General features: G+C 26.0%; 2 protein-coding genes across 2 annotated transcripts in view; one reads left to right on the forward strand and one right to left on the reverse strand.

Annotated features, from left to right (window-relative positions):
* Positions 1-19736, reverse strand: part of LOC127287719 (UDP-glycosyltransferase UGT5-like) — a 41781-nt gene extending 22045 nt beyond the window's left edge. Inside the window, exon 1 of the mRNA XM_051314803.1 lies at positions 18152-19736. Coding sequence (XP_051170760.1) covers positions 18152-19259 — 1108 coding nt within the window. The 5' untranslated portion in view covers positions 19260-19736. The remainder of the gene's footprint in view (positions 1-18151) is intronic.
* Positions 1-21390, forward strand: part of LOC127287721 (uncharacterized) — a 277776-nt gene that overhangs the window by 211876 nt on the left and 44510 nt on the right. The window lies entirely within an intron of this gene.

A 21390-nucleotide genomic window follows, 5' to 3' on the forward strand; every position in this document is an offset into this window, starting at 1 on the left:
ATTTTCTTATGAAAGAAAAGAAAAAAAAAGTTTCTCTCCTTTCTTTGTTACTTTACTTATTTATTTTATCCTACTATTTTTTATAATAATATTTTCTAACAGACTAAAACTAACTCAGAAGATGAAAGTTTTTTTTTTTTGAAACGAAATTTTTCTTCTCATGCACTGAAAAAATTTCTTTTTATTTCTTCAATATCAAATATATTTATGCATAAAGTTTATTCTATCTACTAAGAAGCAATCTCATGTAAATTAATTTAATTAATTATGTCCACATCAATCAACTTACAAAATTGAAATCTAATTACATTAGAGAAGATATAGCGTTTGTTGGAAAATTGAATTAATGTCTAAATTGTAATTATCATTATTACCACGGTTTGTAAATTATTAATCATATAAAAGACCGATTGCGAGAGAGTGTTTACTTTCATTGCTCCTTAATAAAAAAAAATTAATTTTTTATAAATATTAAATCAAAATCGGTCCACAAAAATAGTTTGTTTATTCCATGTGATTGTGACTTTTGAGAGGAAAAAGTTTAATAAAACATTTGATCAAAACTTTTCTTTGAGAATGTGTGTTACAATTTCTAATTATCCATCTGCGTATACAGCCCATTTTAAAAGAAACCAAAGGAATGGCTTTCTCTGAAAACTTCTTCAAGCAGCAAGTAATTATCATATTTTTCCAACTGCCGTTAAAAACACCTGGTTTTCTCAAGTAAACTTTGCACTTAAATGAAAACGTTCAAAAAAAAACCCCCGAAAAAGAAATGTCGTAAACGTATATAATTTGACCACTTGATATATATTCCAAGAAGATAAAAGTGGATTTTTCCCTTTTTTTTCAAGGATTCTTTATTTCATCATGAAGGTTTCCAAAGAGAGAGAGAGAAAGAGGACATTTGAAAATTTCTCGAGAAGCTCTTGCATCTTAGAAGTTGTGCATAATGACGCCCGAAAGCGACAACCAGCTGGTGGAGCTATAGTAATAAGTGAGAGAGAGAGAGAGACTGGTTCTTGAGGAGCTGGGCGATGCGATGCAATAAGTTGAGCTTCACAGCAGGGTCGTAGGGAAGTAAGATAATAAAATTAAAACGATCGATCTTAGCTCCCGGCTATACCTGAAGGAGCTAGACGTTGCAGGTACTAGAGTATCCAAAGTGCAAAACTAGGATGAGACATTATCGCTTTGCAGCACTTTAGTCGCGCGACGACGCACGTAACCCACTATACTGTGTGATGCCGTGCTCGAGTGATAACTACAGTTCACTGATGATGGAACGTGCTTTCGAGCTGGATTGTAAGTATTACGATTCTAAGACTCACTTCATACAACAAACAAACTTTAATAAATTCTACATGACGTTGATTTAAAAATGTTATTTTAAATTTGTATCTCCAATTACAGAATTGCGCTTATCGTCGTGCTCAAGACCGACTGGGATGCCTGGGTCCTTAAGGACTATAACTCCCGATCTTAAAATAAGCATATCTACCGCCTAACGAAAGAACTACCGACATGTTGAAACGGCGACGATTTGGCAAGCCGCCTTGCTACCGATATCTCCAACTACAATTTTTTAATATTCCAATACTAATTAGTATTTTTCTAGTTACATATTCAGGTGCTTCAGTTCGAATGGAATGAACGACTGCACCTAGCGCCGCTTCTTATATATCATGTGAGCGTCGCCATGGTGGGGGAAGATTGTCCACGATTGGCCGTACGAGACAGCATGCGCAGTTCAATGCGCAACTAACCAATTTTTGCCTAATAAAATTTGATCTAACCTTTATATAGTTTCATCATAAAAGTAATTCGAAATATACCGTAAACTAAAAATTATTCATTAAAATAAAATTTCTCTTCCTCTTCATTCTCATCATTTTTTTTTTTTCCACCGAATATTTTCAATACAAATATAACAGAAACAATCGGGAACTTTTCATCCATTTGAAAATTTAGAACTTCAAATGGCCTGTAAAATTGACTAAAAATCTAATCAAGGAATATTGATTTTCAGTAAATTTAAGCTAAAATAACTGCCTTGCACGGTAACAAATTTGTAACTCAATCAGCTATAAATTCTACACAGCATTTTACCAAAAAGTAATATTCCACTATATATATATATATTTATATAAAAAAAATTGAAATTATTCACTCGAAATAATGTAATAAAAAATGAAATAATATTAATTTCTAAATATATTATTTGAATTGATAAATCCAATTTAATTAGAATTTAGTTTGTTTAAATATATAATTTCTCGTTTAATTTTCATTATAAGAAAATTAAGATTGCGTGCATGTTGAGTTCATTTTAATTAGTTTAAGGTTGAATTTGATTTTCTTTAAAAGATCATTAATTGATTAAATTTAAACTATCTTTTGTTTTACAGTTCTGTCGAGCGTTTGCAACTCGTGATATTGATTTTGTTTTAAATAAAACAAATCAATTTTCTTGCATTTTTAAATAATAAAATTAACTTTTCTTTTATAAATACATAAATGTTTCTTTGTAATTTTTACGACCTATTTTAATATTTTTCTATTTTCTGGTTTTCGACTATTATACAAAGAATGAATCAAAATCCAACGATTCAAATCATAGAGATGAGTCTGCAAAGTATAGTTTCAAGAAACTATGTGTTTCATCAATCGATTTATATATATATATATATATATATATATATATATAGGGAAATGATGACAATACCAGCAATCTTTATTCTGAATCGACGAAGCGCTTGGTCATGGTTCAAGAAATCTTTTATTCGTCGAAAAAAATTGTAATACGCCTTGTTCATGGATTTGGAAGACTATACATATTATAGATACATTCAACTCATATTCAAAATCCTCTTTTATTCATAAACAACTTACAGCAAAAAAAAAAAAAAACTTATTTCTCTATAATACATTTTATTGTAAAACACCAACACATATAGATTCATTCTTCCTACATGTAAAATATTTGAAATATATGTATTTTTCTTCAACTAAGAAGATTACAAGCTAGAATGGATGTTGCCATTTATGTATATGTACATATATAGAGCTTTTTCGATATATCTTACTTTATGAATAAGACTCCCAAGAAATATGGAAATAAGTCTCTTTAAGTTGATATTTCCATTCGATAACATTCCATAAAAATTTCGTTATGATTTGTGTATTTCAATTTTCTTTTTAGAAAAAAAGAAGAAAAAATCTTTTGCAATTCAATTAAAATAGAATTTTCGTGCTCCTTTCACAACTTATTTTAAACCCTTACGCTTACGCTTTCCCTCTAAAATACAATATAGAGCAATATTCTTAAGTAACGTAAATGAACAAAAATCACGTACTGCAATAAAATCCGGTTTTATCCGAATTTAACGATTTCCATTTTGATTTTAATAAATCTATTTAAAAAAAAGCAAATTGTAATTTTTGAAATGTGTAAAAATTCGATAAAAAATTACTTATTTTTTTTATATATTGACGGGGGGGTTTTTTTTTTTTAAGAACAAATGCGCAAAAAAGAAATATTATCGAAATGACAAATCTACAGAAAGTATGATGTAAAAAGGCAATTCGTGAAAATCAAGAGCTAAAGCACCAGTTGAAAACCTGAGTCAAAGTTTAAAAGTTTCCTATGGGCCATAAAGTTTGCGTCATAAGTCTTAACAACCCTACACACATTGGACACATCGGGTTAAGTTCACATTAAACAAGACTGAAGAGAAAAGAGGCGAGCACTAATGGGGTTGAAAATAGCGAGACCAAACTTGTATATATTAAACGAATATGTTTACATTAAAGAAAGAGAGCAGTTTAATTTTTTTTTCTTTTAACATATGCAACTAATTAGAGTTTGCGTTTAATATTCTTCATTATCAACATTTATATGTGAGAAATAGAATACATTTTTTATAATTATTAAAAAATATTTATTTTTTATTATCTATTTCCCATTTATTAATTTTAAATTAATTTTCCAATCTTTTAAAAAATTCGCGCGTTTTTTAAATTACTCTCATTGGCTGATGAGAGAGAATTTACTGCGCAAACGCAGCTGTAAAAATTTTCTGCTATGTCACTTCTAATTTTTTGATTGTGTATTTTTTTGTAACACATTATTATATTTCGTGGGTTTCTATTAGCATTGTATTATATATATATATGTATAAATTTTATCATGTTACACCTAATTAATTAAGCCAGCTTACATTCAATTTTCTATATGAACTAATAACTAATGCCTCCCGTTTATACAATAGTGTTACATCAAATCTAGTTTCAAATTAATTATTCTTGGCTTTGGACCAAAACAATTTTGGATGATATACATATATATATATATAAAGGTATATAATACAGTTCTGGTATTAACTATGCGCGTTCGTTAGTGATACCTTGTTGGAATAATCATCATTCTATCAAATTAGTTAGTGGTTTTCTCCCTTGTTTGTTATTTCATGTTTAAATAACAGTTTTTGATTTTTTCAAACCAATGTTTTTTTTTGGTACTTGTATTTTTTCGATTTTGTAACTGGAAAATTGTCTATATGGACAAGATGAATGTGAAAAAAAAAAAATAATGTTACATCTTACGAAAAGGATATTTTTTTTTAATAAGAAATCCGAAAATAGAATGTAAATGTTAAAAAGCATTTTTTTTTTTCAATTACCAAATTTTTTTTTTCTTTTTTTTAATTAAATCCAAATATTGGCAAAATTAGAATGAAATTTTTCCTTCTAATTTTATTCATAGTATGAAAAAATTTTAATTTTAACGCAAAGTTTAAACCGTGTGTGTGTCAAAGTTTCAGTGAAATTCCATTGAAATGGCACACATTTTTGGAATACAGTTGAAACTTCAAAAGAAATTCTTTTGAGAGATTTAGAAAATTTTTATAAAAATTTGCAAAGTAGAGGAATAAAATTGGAAAAAACTATAAAACGAAAATAATTTCCATTTTTTTATTTATATTTAGAAGAAAAAAAATTTTTTTTTTTAAATATTTATTTCGCATCAATATTCTTTAAAATAATTTTAATTTTACAAAAAAAAAAATAAATCCAAATATTAAAGATGAATTTTTTTTTACTATGCCTTTAGTATGATTTTATAATTAACCCAGTGAGAGTGACGGGCTTTTTTTTTATTAATCGGTAAGGCACTCTCGATAATTACACTGCGAGCGTCTCATTTATTTTTATCTCCCTTTCCCATTATCAAAACGTCTACCGTGCAGCGTGCACATAATTTCAGCATATAGATACCTATTCTGCGGAAAACAGATGTTCAGAGATACGCGAAGCAGACTAATTTTTCCGGGACATACCAACTCTTTTCGTTTTACCTAATGAAACGGCAGGATCAATATTTCCCGTCTTTTTTTTTTATTGCGAATCTCGTTACAAAAAAAAATATAAAAAAAAATACCTCGCATATAGTCACGCACAATTGAGCTCTGATTTTTTTTTAATTTAAAAATAAAATATAATCATCTAATGTATTATGCAATAAAAATGTTAATTTAAATTTACAAAAAAAAAAATTAATTTCATAAAAATTTTATTATATTTAATCAAAATTAATTGCACAAGATTAGAATTTTAGATAATTTTATGTGATATTTAGGGTTGTTTTTTCTGCTGTTTTGCACGCTAACTTTCCTGTGTTTTGCATTGTGATTACAAAATGAAAACAGTGCAAAGTGATTTTAAAAATTACTGTTAAATAATAATAACATGATTACAGAATCATGAAATTATAAAATGACTGTATAAACAAAATTTGTAAAATTACACTTATTTATAAAATAGTAAAAATAGAATGGAATTTTATAAGAAAACCTGGCGCATAAAAAGGTTTAATTATACTTATCTGGAAAAATATTATCATTTATTAATATTTCAAAAATTGTTTTTTTTTCATATATTAGTAATTAATTTTTTGTTCTAAAAAGTAGTAATTAAAATATAACAAAAATAGAGAGTTTTCACTTGGTTTAATTGAAATTATTAAAATCGAAATATTGAAATTTGATTTGTGTTTTTTTGTGTTCACTTTTTACATTTTTGATTACAAATTTTCAAAAATCAAATTGGAAGCATGCTTTCGTATTTTAAACAACAATCTAATCTAATATTCTATTATCAACTCGCGATTTGTTACCGCGGCATGTATATACAATAACGTATGACGGTTTGCCTACGCACATATAGGTAGTTGGGGGAACCCCCTGTAGCGTGCGACGACCCCTACTGTGCAAAAGCCCAGGCAACCCGTCATACTGTCACGTCTATCGCCTGCAATCTGCTTCGGGTATTTTCATGCTTTTGTATTATTTTCCACATGTACACAATTTACTTAATCCTATTGTAATTGCCACGATGATTTTCATTTGAATTTTCCCCCAGTTTCTATATTTATGTGTCTCAAATTAAAATTATTATAATCAAATTAAGGGACATTTCGTATTAAATAAATTTTTATACTTTTAAATTGAATTTACAAAAATTATTATTTATTTAAATAAAAATTATTTTTAACTTTATTAATTTTCAATATGGTCTAATTTTCATCAAAAAAAAATATTTCAAATTAATGATAAATGAAAAAAAAAATTCTATTTTATAAATTAGAAACAATTTTTTGTTGTAGGGAATTTTTAATTTTGAAAAAAAAAGAAATTAAATTCAAAATTATTTTCAAAATGAGTTTAAAAAAATAGAAGATGAAAAAAAAATTAATGGGATCGTAAATGAAGGAGTGAAAAAAATAAGAAATAAGTAACTGAAAAAAAGAGAAAAAAAAAATACTTGAAGAAGAAAAAGGAAGTGAGGGGAAACGGTCACTCAGATCGCAATTGCAGGTGCAGAGAACTGGGGAACCTAGCGGTCGATAACGAGGGCAGCTGATAACGCGACGACGCGACAATCTACGACAGAGATGCTGCCTGCCCAGCGAACAACATAAATCGCTTTAGCTAAAGGGATATAGTCACACAATCACTTTAAACTCAAATCCAACTTTTTTTTTTTGTTTTTTTTTTCTATCTGTAAATCAGTTAAAACTTTTTTTTTTCCATCTTTTGATAAAAGTACATTTTATTATTCTTCTTTTTTTATTAACAATATAATTTTTTTTTTTCCTTAAAAAAAATGTTAATAAATTTTTTCACATTTTTGGACAAAATATTCTTAATGAATATTTCTCGAGAAAATTGTAATTAAATATTTTAATATTCACTAAATTGTGAAAGAAAAAAAAAACTCGAAAGTAATTGTCTCTCGCAAATGGTATTTAATTTTAATAAAAAATGTGACAATTATTTCAAATTGATTTTTATAAATGAAAAAAAAATTAATTAAAAATTTAAACGCAACATGAATTGCTATAGAGTGAAAAATCATATGTATATATTGAAAAGTGGAAATAAACTCTCTAGTTATTAAATTTTGATGACTGATGAAATATGTGTGACATTTGAGAGATTTCTTTTTCATTACTATATTATCGTTATTATATTAACTTTCATTTAAAAAAAAAAAGTGGAAATATTAATTTAAAAGTGTTTTATTATGCAGAGTAAAAAGTGTTTGATTAACTATTTAATATTTTTAAATATTACAAAATTTTTTATTAAAAAAAAATTTTTCTATTTAGAATTTAAAAAAAAAAAAGTATTAATAAAAAATTATTTCTTATGTAAAATTAAATAATTTTTCTTTTTTGTAAATTATAAACAACTTTTTGTTAAAAATGTAATTGCATTGTAATTTTTTAAACAGAGAATTTCAAATTTGAGGACAAGTAATAAGTAATTATTTCAATGACATGCACAGACTATAATGACACTTGACGATGACAGTATGGTTTACCGCCTCTGACATTCGTGCTGGGTTGGCTACTATAACACGGACCCTTTCTGATGAACTTTGACCATATAAACTCACGTGATCTCGAGTGTAAGAGACGCTCATGCGTCATCTATTTAATTCCTTGATACTAACAGGTAAAGTGTATATATATATATATATATATATATATATATATATATATATATAAAAAAATTTTATCCCCGATTTGTCAATAACCCGTTGAGTTTCACTCCTCTATATACGAACGTTTCATAAAATATAATTTATCATCATTGGATATTTGATCCTTGAAGAGAAAATACAAAATCCATATGGTTTGTTTTCCTTCTATTTTTTTATACTCTTTTTTTCATATAAAAAATTATGTTACAGTTTTCAATTTAAAATAAATAGACGAAATTTATTTCGATTTAAAAATTTTGAGAATAGAGTGAAAAAAAATGTATTTTATTCAAATAATCGGTTAATTGAAAAATTGAATCACAAAACCGTATGAAAGTCATTAAATTAAATATTCCATTTCTTAAATCTTTTTTGCGCCAGGTATTTTATAAAATTTCTTTTTTTTAAATCTGCTATTATTATTTTTAAATATTCAATTTTTTAAACCATTTCTTGCGCCAGGTATTTTAAAAAATTTCTATTTAATTTTATGTACTGCCTGTGTGACGGCAACCAGCTTTCTGAGAGTCGCGCCTGCGTCGTATTCCCTCTCTCCCAACTCTTCCGTATTTCCCCCACTCTTCAACTGGCAAGTATATATAGGGACGCTTGCCAGTGAATCGAGCAGTTTGCCACTAAACTTCTTCTCACTATTGAGTTATCTAATTCAAAATCTCGCTTAACTTTTTTTGTTCATGTAAAATTATTATTTAAAAAAATTAAATAAATTATTATTATTAAAAAAAATTAAATCAATTATTATTTATATAAAAATAAATAATAGAAGAGAAAAATTTTAATCAACATTTTTTTTTTAATTGTAATTTAAAATTTATTTCAATTTAAAAATTTGGAGATTACAGTGAAAAAAAAATTTATTTGATTCAAATAATCGGTTAATTGTAAAATTGAATCACAAAACCGCATGAAAATCATTGAATTGTAAACAAGAATTTATATTACTGATTTAAATTAGAAAAAAGTTAATTAAAATAAAAAAAAATATCAAAAAATAAAAAAGGAATTTTTTAAGAAAACCTGGCGCACAAAAAGGTTAAATAAATTGAATCACAAAATCGTATATGAAAATTATTTTTAAAAAAATAAAAACAATTTTTTACTACTGTTTTAAAATTTGAAAAAAAATTTAATTACAATTAAAAAAAAGATTGTAATTTGGTTTTTTTTAAAACAAAGGTAAGAATAATGTTTAACAAATTTCTACGTGACAATTTAGTCCCATTGGCATTTACCACAAAATACTGTGAGACGATAGCTTGTTACTGTTTTATTGCTCAAATTTATATATGTATAAACAACTGGTTATCGTATACATTTGAAAGTTTTGTTAAACGTATAAACAACTAATTGTGCCTCATTGGCACATATAATAGTAAAACAGAAATGTCAGTAATTAGCATCGTTTTAGCAATTCAAGTTTCATTTAAACAAGTACTAAAACATATATATATATATACATATATTTGCGTTTGTATAGACGCGCTCGAGCACATATATAAAACCGGGACACGTGAAGCTTCCTCAAAATGCACCAAGAGCTATACTCTCTGATTTATGATTCTGTAGAAGTGGTGAGAGATTTTATATTTTACCCAGGCATCTTTTTTTGTGGCTCTCAACATATGTTTCATATATATATATATATATATATGTATATTGTACAATAGAATTGTATTTTATTTCTAAAAATATTTATGTTTTTATATGTATATGTTTGAAACAAAAAATATTGAACTTTTACATAGCGTTGTTTTAATAAAGTTCCTAGATTTTTTTTAAGAACCGTTATTTTTTATGTTTATTGCCGTTTCAAAGGATGATATTTATATATATTTTTTTTTTATAAAAAATACGCATTTGGTTGGAACGCAAATTATACTATATGAATCGATATATATCGATCGTGCAGAAAATCGAATAACATAACCTCTAAATTTTCTCTACTTGAACATATACTTTAAAAACAGAAATAAATCTTTTTTTTTACTACTTTTTTCTCTATTGGCAATATGTTATCATTATGCAATCTAAATTTTTTATAAATTGTTTCTATTATTAAATGTATATGAAATTATTTAAATTCAAGTAGATTATATATTTTTCATATATATTTGTACTATAAAGAAATAAATGAGAGAATTTTTTTTAAATCGATTAAATTCTTATTTTTTTAAAATCTTTTTCTCTCTTTTTAACTTTTTAAGTAAATTGCAAAAATCCCTTACATTTAATTTTTCCTGCTTGAAATCAACTTTTCAATTTATCCTATATATTCGTAACATGAATATCGACGAATCGTAATTTTCTTCTTAAAGAGAAAAGGACAATTTTGTTAATAATTCATGAATTCGCCTAGCTCGTTAGCAAGTTTATTGAATTAATTAATACAATGTCCATCCAACTCAGATGAAATTCAACAGTTTTGGGAAATTGTCATTTGTTTCTGACCATTTGCAACACTTCTCTTTATATGTATAATTATATGTATATATATACATATATATATACAGAGAGAGAGAGAGAAGACGAGGAGAAATAGTTGAAATTATTTGTTTGTTAGAAAACTGGCACAATCGAATCGATTCTGAGATATAGTCTATATAATGAACGAGAGAAAGTTACAACTAACATCATGCAAACAACCTTTTGCACGATCCAATGTTAGACACGAAAGCAATGAATGCCATAGATAGGAATAATGATTCCCTTTTATTCACATCGATATGATGGAGAGAGAGAGAGAGAGAAAAAAAAGAGAGAGTTTTAAAAGAAATTTATTTATTTAAACAATTAATTGTTTTCTCAAGACAATGATAATTATCTTTTAAATGCTAAATACTTAATACATACAGAATTTTTTTAATAATATTAAGTTTCGTGGCTGTTATATTAACTTTAATTGCAAACCGTTACCAAAGAATCCGTTGCCATAGTAACTATTGCTATGGAAACCGTTTCCATGGTAACTGTAGCTATGGAAACCGTTGCTATAGTAACCGTTGCTAGGGAAACCGTTGCCATAGTAACTGTTGCTATGGAAACCGTTGCTATAGTAACCGTTGCTATGGAAACCGTTTCCATGGTAACTGTTGCTATGGAAACCGTTGCTATAGTAACCGTCGCTAGGGAAACCGTTGCCATAGTAACTGCTGCTATGGAAACAGTTGCCATGGAAACCGTTGCTATGGAAACCGTTGCCATGGTAACTGTTGCTATGGAAACCGTTGCTATAGTAACCGTTGCTAGGGAAACCGTTGCCATAGTAACTGTTGCTATGGAAACCGTTGCTATAGTAACCGTTGCTATGGAAACCGTTTCCATGGTAACTGTTGCTATGGAAACCGTTGCTATAGTAACCGTTGCTAGGGAAACCGTTGCCATAGTAACTGTTGCTATGGAAACCGTTGCTATAGTAACCGTTGCTATGGAAACCGTTTCCATGGTAACTGTTGCTATGGAAACCGTTGCTATAGTAACCGTCGCTAGGGAAACCGTTGCTATAGTAACCGTCGCTAGGGAAACCGTTGCCATAGTAACTGCTGCTATGGAAACAGTTGCCATGGAAACCGTTGCTATGGAAACCGTTGCCATGGTAACAGAAAGATCAGTGTAGAAAAAAAAAATTCTAAATATATAAAATCCTCATTTCATAGTTTTGAGAAAAAAATTAGGTACTGGTAAAGTGAATTCGAAAACAAAAGAATATTACGTGAGTCACTTAATCTACATATATGTATATATATATATATATATATATATATACACATATGGAAAAGTAACAAACTATATATATATATATATATATACGTCGTGAAATCTTAGATGGAAGTGTGCTTTTTCATAATTTAGTATCTAGACTAAAGCACCTAATTCCACTGACAATTTAAGCTTACTTTCTCTAAAGCTACTGTTCTAATTTTGTAAATGCATCTCCCTTCGGGCAAAATATATTCTCTCTATATACAGTGAACAATTTGTAATTAATCAATTTAATATCCACAAAGAAAAAGCTTTCATTTTACTATATAACAATAATTACAAAATTATAATTCAATGCCACTAATGGAGCTTGTATCACTAATTAAACAATGACTTTACAATTTTTAAATAAAGAGAAAAAATTTTTTTTTTTTAATTAATAAATAATTTGTAATTTAAAAAAAAAATTGTAAAAATAAAATTTACATTCTCTTTAAATAAAAATTTTATTTGTGAGAAATTTTTTATTTGAAATAAAAGAAATTATTTTTGCTTCAATAAAATAACATTAATGTATTTTAATTTAAAATTATAATTGATTAGAATAAAAAATTTCTCTTGCTACAAATATATATATATATAATTAATTCTAAAATAATATTATTCACTGTGTATAAATATAATATTATTTATATTATTCATACATGCTTGATAATAATTAGAAACATAAACTGGATTTTAATTATTGTTAGAGCTCTCAGTTGAAAACTGTACATAAAACATTTATTGAATTAGTGTCTTTATGCACGAAAGTTTAAATCTGCTTTTTGAAAAAAAAGTTTTTAAATTCTAATTAGTTCAACAAAAAAAAAATGCATGTAAATTAAATATAAAATAAGATAAAAGGAATTTATTAAATCTTTTTGTCAAATTTAATCAATGAAAATTGATATTTTTTTTTTTGTAATAAAAATAAAAATTTTAATAAATGAATAAAATAATTAAAGCATTAAGGCAAAGTTAATAGAATAGAAAATAGGATATAAATAAATTTAATTTAGTATAATAAAATTATAAACAGTTTTTAAAAACATAATTTCTATTGCCTTAGGTTTATTTTGCAAAGTTTGGTTTTTGCTTTATTCTCTCTCACACTCTTTTTCTCTTTTGTTGAGAGGGAAAAACGATATACAAGGAAAAAGAAAATTATCTACTTTGGAAAAGTTTTATTCGATACTGAAATTAGTAAAATTGATTCTAAAGTTACGCTTCTTGAGCCAAGTTCGTTGCATTCTTGAATAGAATTAGTCTCGAAGTTTTCATAATCTGCTTATATTAAGAGGACTTAAAGTGCGGCTTTTTCTCTCTGACTGCTTTACAATTCCAGACATGGACAGTTGAAAGTAATTAAGATCAAAGACTATATATATACTTATAAGGCAAGAGTTTAACTTAATTAAGAAATAAATATAATAATCGAGTACAATAAAAAAAAAAACTTTAAAATTTTTCTACAGAAAAAAATTACTTCTTTTTATTATCATCTGTTGTAAAAACTTTTCCTCAATGTTAGGTTAAGAAGCATAAGTGAGGAAGTGCGCGCGCAACATCAATAATGCTCTGTCCACAATGTAAAGCAGACGCCATATTAATTGATTTATTAAATGTGAAAAGGAAAAAAACAAAATTGTTTCAAAAAATTGAATTTACAAAATCAGAATCAATATATAATTAATTAAAATTATATGATTTTGAAACAGAGGATTATCCTCTTGAATTACATTGATTATAACTGCGAAAGCAAATAATGAATAGCAAACTATGCAAATTTGAACGCAATCTTTGCGCGTTTATTTTATAAATAGACGAAATGCATACTATAGAGGAATTTAAACCAATATTGTGATTGCGACAAGTCAGTCATGCTTTACATTTATAAACACGTGAACCACGTAAATTTATGCTTCATATACATGTATGACAAGCATATAAAGTGTCAATGTTAAGCTAATAAAACAAGCGGAGGCCTATTAAGAACGAAATCGTTATGTTTATGAGAATCATTTATACAACAGGAGGTTTAAAAATATTTTTGAAAATTCAAAAATTTTGAAACTTTTATCTAATAATTGAACCTACATCTACATTTGAAACTTCTTTGATCTTACATGTACTCTAAAGTCTCATTATGTGTTCCAATTTAATACAAGAATTTTTTGTTTTTTTTATTCTTCTCTGTTAATTTATGACAAAATGTGTTCAATATTTCAAAATTTTTTTTATTCCAAGAATTAAAATATTAGACAAAAAAATTTTATGAGAACACATTTTTGTCCTTGTTTGCTTTTTTTGTTATATTGTATATTCTAGATCTGACACAATGATATATGATGCAATATTAAATTTGAATAATTATTTTAAATTAGGTCTTTAAAAAATTTTTTTTTTTATATATAAATTTCTTCATCATATAATATATCATTCTGTCTAGTGTAATCATCTAAAAATTTGAAAATATTTAATACTTTTTTTGTCTAATTACCATGACATTTATTAAATTTCTGTTCATCTTTACGATATATTTTGTATTTTTCTCATTCAGTGTTGCCGAAATGAAATTATATACAAAGCAATCGGAGGCCAGTGGTAATTTGAAAATTTAATAAAATTATAATTTTTTTTTCTTGTAGTTATTAATTATTTTCTTTATTTTCATATTTTTAATTATTATTCAAATATGTTTATTCTATAGTTATAATAAGAAATCTTTTAAAAATGTGTAAAGTGAGAAAAATATTATTAATTTTTTTGAACTATTTGCAGAATTTTGTGATAATGGATATAAAATTTATAACGAAGATTTTTGTATAGAAAAAATATTTCAACAAATGCATATACCTGAAGAATGTTTCTTTCAATGTATCTAAGTATATTGTTTATTTGATAATAAAAACTAATATTTTTTAGTTCTATTTGAAATGTTAAAATTTTTTTTTGTGATTTCAATTTAATTATTAAAAATTAGATTTTTAAATTAATTTTCCTAATAAAATATATATTTGAATTATTTTATAAATACTCACTGAATACATCAAATTGTGGAAGCCATTTTTTAATCATTACATTCGTAGGCAACTCGGGATGTTCATTACCTTCCCATTTCCAAAGAATTTTCCTTGGTATTCCACTAAAAACTTTGATTAAAGCTTTCAACTTTTTTTCCGGTAATGTCGAAGTCTTAATCATTGATCCCCAACTAAAAATAAGAACACCCTCTGTGGCGTTATCTAAAAAGTTTTTTAAATCCTCCGGCAATGGTTTAACATCTTTAATATGTATTCCACCAACTTCAATGACATTTGGATTATATGGTCTTGCACCAAAAAGTGTATAATGTGTATTAACTAACATTGCCGATGTTTTTTTAGCAATATCAGTTAATTGTGGTGTATCATCACCAAATGTTTCTTTAACCATTTTATATGTATCTTTTCGTGATATTAAATTATAATTAAATTTTGCAAACATTAAAAATAATGTATTATATGTTCTTTGAAAAAATGTCATACGCTGAGAATAAAACATAAATGATGTTGGTATAAAACTTGGATTATCAGGATTTCCAAAACGTTCATTTGACCATGGTACAATTTCATGTGAAGTTAATGCCATAAATGGGGCTTTAAATTTGTGCACAAATCCAAGAAAGCAATCAGTATTAAATAATTCTGTAATAATTAAATCAAATTTTGAATTTGATTGAATTAACTGTTGCACAGCGGGTACCTTTAGTGCAATTTGACAATGATGTAGTGCCCAATCATGAAGCCGAATTACATCATTCACTTCACTCAAGATGGAATAATCAATTTCTGAGAGGTCAATCACTTCTGTCCATACTTGACCAGAAAGATCAATATCATTGTAATTTTTAAATGGAATATTTTTTGGAAAATATGACACAACTGTTATATTATGTCCTCTATTTGCAAGTTCATCTAAAAGTGGTGAAAATACTTGAAAATGACTTCTTCCCGGATGATGAAATACAGCAAGTATTTGAAGTTTTTCTTTAGAATTTGTTGTAAATTTATTTGTATTTTCACTAATTTTTTCCAATTTTTTTATTGCTTTTACAAATAGAAAAATATTAATTACTAATATTAATTCAATTAAAATCAAAGTGAATTTAATTTTACCCATTCTTGAACTAAAAAAGAAAGTGAAGTAAAGGAGAAATTTTGTTTCACTTTTATTACAATACTCTCGCCTTATTATAGATTGTAATTCATGGAAATAATGATAATTTAAGTTGAAAAAAAAAAGTTTTGTTTTATCTATGTTTTCATTATTCGTATCTGATACTTAAAATTCTTTATCTGTGTAAACAAGTATCAAACGATTAACCAAATGTGTCAAAAACAAATTTTTGAATAATTGTGGATCTTTATTTCATTTTTTATTCCAAAATTAGAACACTTTTTTATTATAAAATACAAACACTTATTAACAGAATGTTATAAATTAATATAAAAATAAACAGAAGTTTGCTAATATAGAATGTGTTTAAAAAAGTAGAATTTTATCTTTTAATTATAGCGGTTTTTTTTTGCTAATTACATATAGATATACATTTTTTTTTCACTTTATATAAAATGTTGGAAAAAAAATTACAATAAAATACTCGCTACTTAACTATTGTTCAAATAAATATTTCTTTCTAGCAAATACCATTTAATTAACTTAAATAACAATTATTTGGTTCAAGGAAAATATTTATCTGATAATAGTCAATTTATATTTAAATGAAATAAATTTTTTTTTTTCCTTCTGTAAAATCAACATTTCGTTTTTTAATTTAAATCAGTAATATAAAATTGTTTTCATTTCATACGGTTTTGTGATTCAATTTTTTTTAAACCCTTTTTTTGCGCCAGGTTTTCTTAAAAAATTCCATTTTATTTTTAAGGTCAAATTAATAATAGTAAATTAACATATTTGAAGTAAATAAATTTTTTTCATTGCAATTTATTTCTAATCATTTAGGCCTGCTGATATAAAACAAAGGGTTGGATTACAACCCAGTTGATGCATTCCTTCTATTCTCAGCACGCGAGTACGAATCAAATTCTCTTCCTGTCTTTCTCTATCCCTCTCTCTCTCTCACACACACACCTTGAAATAAGACACATTCCGAGTTACATAACTTGAACTCTAGCCAACTCTGTGGTCTCTGGTCTAGTTTACACCGTGCACTTGCATCGTGGACTAAATTGATCATGAACTAAATTGGTTTGGAATATTTGATATAGTTCCAGTTTACATTATCTCAAGTGTTTTGGTTTATAACGCGTGAAATTGATTTATGTTTAAAGTTTTTGGAAATTCATATCCAACATAATTCATAATTGATGTTCCGAATAAAATAGAGCTGACCAGTAGGTACATACACACACAGAGAGAGTTAATAACGCAGCATAAATTGAAAGATAATAAAGTTTTAATTAAAAAATTTTAAATATCAATTTTTGAATTTGGTCAAACAAAAAAAAATGTATATATATATTTTTTTTAAATTAACTAAATTAGTGGACGTTTGCTAAGAAACAATAAAGATAAGAATTATCGGCATGTAAATAGAAAAACTCGATCAAGATAACGACCTCCTTGTCAAATTTATAGATAAAAATTTAAAATGACAAATATTATTTTCTCATTTATAATTTGAAAAACAATTTTCTAGAAGTATACAATACAAAAACTGATTTTTCCATAATGACTCGACACAAAAGTCATAAAATTAAAAAATAATATTGCAATTTATAAACAGATTTTTTTTTCCCCCTGTAATTAATTCAAAAATTTTTTAAATGTAATCGAAAAAAAGTGAAATAAAACATTGATAGTTTAAATTAAAAATAATTCATTTTTAAATTTACATTATTTATAAATGGTAATTATGTTAATATAATTGGTAACAAATATATATATATATATATATATATATTGAAATTGAAATGAAACTAGAGGTGAATTGTAGAGATAGCATCTTCATTATCTCAATTATTGATTAATGCAAACATAAAGTGTACGTGCTTCATGCATTATATAATTAAATGAATATTTTATCAGTAGGCTAATTGAAGAGTCAACTGATGATAATGAAATTATCTCCTTTTAGTGAGTGAAGAAATAATTTTTTTTTTTGTTTCCAATTTGCAGATAACAACTATTAACTCCACTTAATTGATCATGTGTTATATTTTATCAGCATTATTATTAATTAATTTAAAATACAAAAGTCACTAAATAAATAATTAAAAAACAAAATTAAAAATTACTTGTCTAATTTTTTTGTAAATAATAATAATATCAAATTACTCACTCATGACGTCATATTGAGGCAACCACTTTGTAATCATAACATTCTTCGGTTTCTCAGGAAGTTGATCAGTTTCCCATTTCCAGATCACTTTCCTCGGTATATTGCTAAGCACCTGAAGAATTGCCATTAGTTTCTCTTTTGGTAATGTAGATGCCCTGACCATTGATCCCCAACTAAACAAAAGTGCACCTTCATTTGCATCGTCGAGAAATCTTTTGATATCCTCAGGCAATGATTTTGCTTTTCCAATATGAATACCGCCAATTTCCACAACATTTGGAGCAGTGGGTTTTGATCCATGTAGAGAATAATGTGTATTATGTAAATAGCCTGACGTCTGCCTGGCAATTTCATTCAATGACGGAATATTAACACCAAATGCATCGTTAACAATTTTTTGCGTTGACCATTGATATGCAGTGTTGTAAATTAATTTTGCAACATTTGTAAAAATAGTATTAATAACACGTTCTTGAAAATTCATTTTCGATGATAAACCCAAAAATGTACTTGATATATAACTTGGATTATCGGGACTACCCATTCGATCATAACCCCATGGCATTATTTGATGTGATGTTAATGCAATAAATGGCGTTGAAAATTTATAAACAAATCCTAAAAAGCAATCACTATTAAAGTTTTCCGTTAAAATTAAATCAAATTTTTCATTATTTGAATGAATTAATTTTTGTACATCAGGTAAATTAAGTGTTGCTTCACAATGTTGTAAACCCCATTCACGAAGTTTAAATAATTCCAAAAAATGATTTAAAAATGAATAATTAATCATATTTAAATCGACAACATTTAACCAAACATTCACTGAACCAATTAAACTTATATCCTTATAATTTGACAAATATTCAACACTTGTATCATTAATATTTCGTGGAAAAAATGATACCACTGTTATATCGTGACCTCTTTTTGCCAATTCTTCCAATAATGGTTTAAATACATCAAAATGACTTTTACCTGGATGATGAAAAACACCCAAAATTCGTAATTTTTTCTTACTAAATGATTTAAAATTTTCTGACGATTTTGTACAACTAATGAAAATCACTAGTATCACGAGAAACATCCATATATGCTTTGTGATCATTTTTAATAAAAAAATTTTGACAAAAGAAAACAAATTTTTAATATACTTTTAAATTCACAGCACTGACACTGAATTTTTTATAACACTGAAGTTTTTTTTAGCTACCTCAATATCCTCTTAATTAATACACAATTGAACATAATGCAACACTGAGAGTAGACTAAATAGTAATGGGAAAAAATTTTTATAAATTGATATTAGAGCTAGTGATGATTTGCTTCTATGACGTGTGAGTCTTAGAACATAATGACTGTCCAGTTTTTAAAAATTCTTTATCTAGATGATATATAGAAAAGACTGGGAAGTCAATATAACTTTCGTAATACATCTACTCCCCACACACACGTTAGAGACACTTGAACTAACAAATGGCTGTTGAGGTTGGAAGTTTAAAATCAGATTGTCATTGTATTGAATAAGAGCCCATTGGACGCAAATACTTAGTTGAGGGTATATATGCACCGTTCGACCCAATTTTATTTATTATTTCACTTCCGCAATGAGACCTTCTCAAATAACGTACACACAGTCGTCTCACATATTCTCTGAGATCAAGTTTTATAAAAGGCGAATTATTGTAATTATGCGAGCACTCTGTAATATAAGATTTGTGCACAGCTTTGAGGTTTTAATAAGTTTCTTATTTCAAATATATATATATATATATATATATATATATATATTTTTAGAAATAAAATACAATGTTAAAATAATGACAATTATTTCCGAAGAAATGTGAGAAAAATTATAAAAATAGAAAAGTTGGAATCATTTCAAATTTCAGGAATCTGCGATGTTATTTCTGTATGACCGTGTTACTTGACCCTGCGAGATACAAAGTCAAGTTGATAAATTCTTTTTTTTTGCAGTAGATTGAGATAAAGATAATATTTATATCGAAATAGTTTTAATTTCAGAGAAATAATAAAATTTAATAACATATGAAAAGATAATTAATTTTTGAAAAATTATATATAGTATATATTACAGTGAAATTTTGCTTAAGCTTAATTTTTGCTTAATTAATTTCAAAAATTGTGATAATTATCATCCAGGGAAATTTATGAAGATTTATAATAATTTAAATAAGGAAGAAAGAGAGGAAATGACCAAGCGCAGTTACAAAATACTTAGATACACACACTTTCTCAATTAACAATGATTGTACTTGCTTTAGAATTAAACGCTGTTCTAAAATTTATTACAAATCTGATATAAACCAAAACAATTAAGATATTAAAGTCAATAGTAATAATTCAAAAAAATTATTTTCTGAATTAATTTAATTATTATTGGATTTAATACAGTGGTTTTGAATTAAAATAATTATTAAATTACCAATTAATTATTATTGAATTAAGTCAAAGACTTTGTTCGAAAGGGACAAGTAACAACTTTCTATTACAATAGCAAACTATTAGAGACATAATCATTATTCCGACAAGTATAAACACAAGTAACAACTATCAATGTAAAGGACAAGTGACAACTTTCAATGTTAAGGACAAGTAACAACTCTCAATGTAAAGAACAAGTGACAATTATCTGGTACTTGAGATTAATAATTGCAATTACATTAATTCGATGATTTCATGAAATTAATTCGATTGTGTAATTATAATTCGACAATGTAATTAAATTAACTCGTTAATGTGATAATGAAATAACATAATTTCCAAAAGAAAGTTAAATTAACATTTCTGTAATTAAATAAAACTGTTTATGTAATTAAATAAAATCGTTAAAGTAATTAATTTAATTTGTTAAAGGAGTTCTATATTACGTTAGAATTTATTAAATTAATCCATTCATGCAATTAATTTAATTCGTTCCGGAAGTATATAATTAAATGAATTGATTATAATAATTAAACAATTAATTAGTGCAGGAAATTAATTTAATTTGTTTAAGAAGGTAAATTAATTTGTTTGTGTAATGAAATTAATTCGTCCACGCAATTAATTGAATTTGTTCTCGAAGATACATTAGTTTGTTTTGTATAAATAAATTAATTTAGCAATTTAATTAAATAATTTCGATTATGCTATTAAATTAGTTCGATTAGTTCATGAAATTAATTCGATTCTCTAATTATATTTCGACAATTAAATGAATTCGTTAAAATAATTGA

This window comes from Leptopilina boulardi, unplaced genomic scaffold (genome assembly GCF_019393585.1).
Source record: "Leptopilina boulardi isolate dan_hultmark-lab unplaced genomic scaffold, ZJU_Lbou_2.1 LbouV2_372, whole genome shotgun sequence".
NCBI lineage: Eukaryota > Metazoa > Arthropoda > Insecta > Hymenoptera > Figitidae > Leptopilina > Leptopilina boulardi.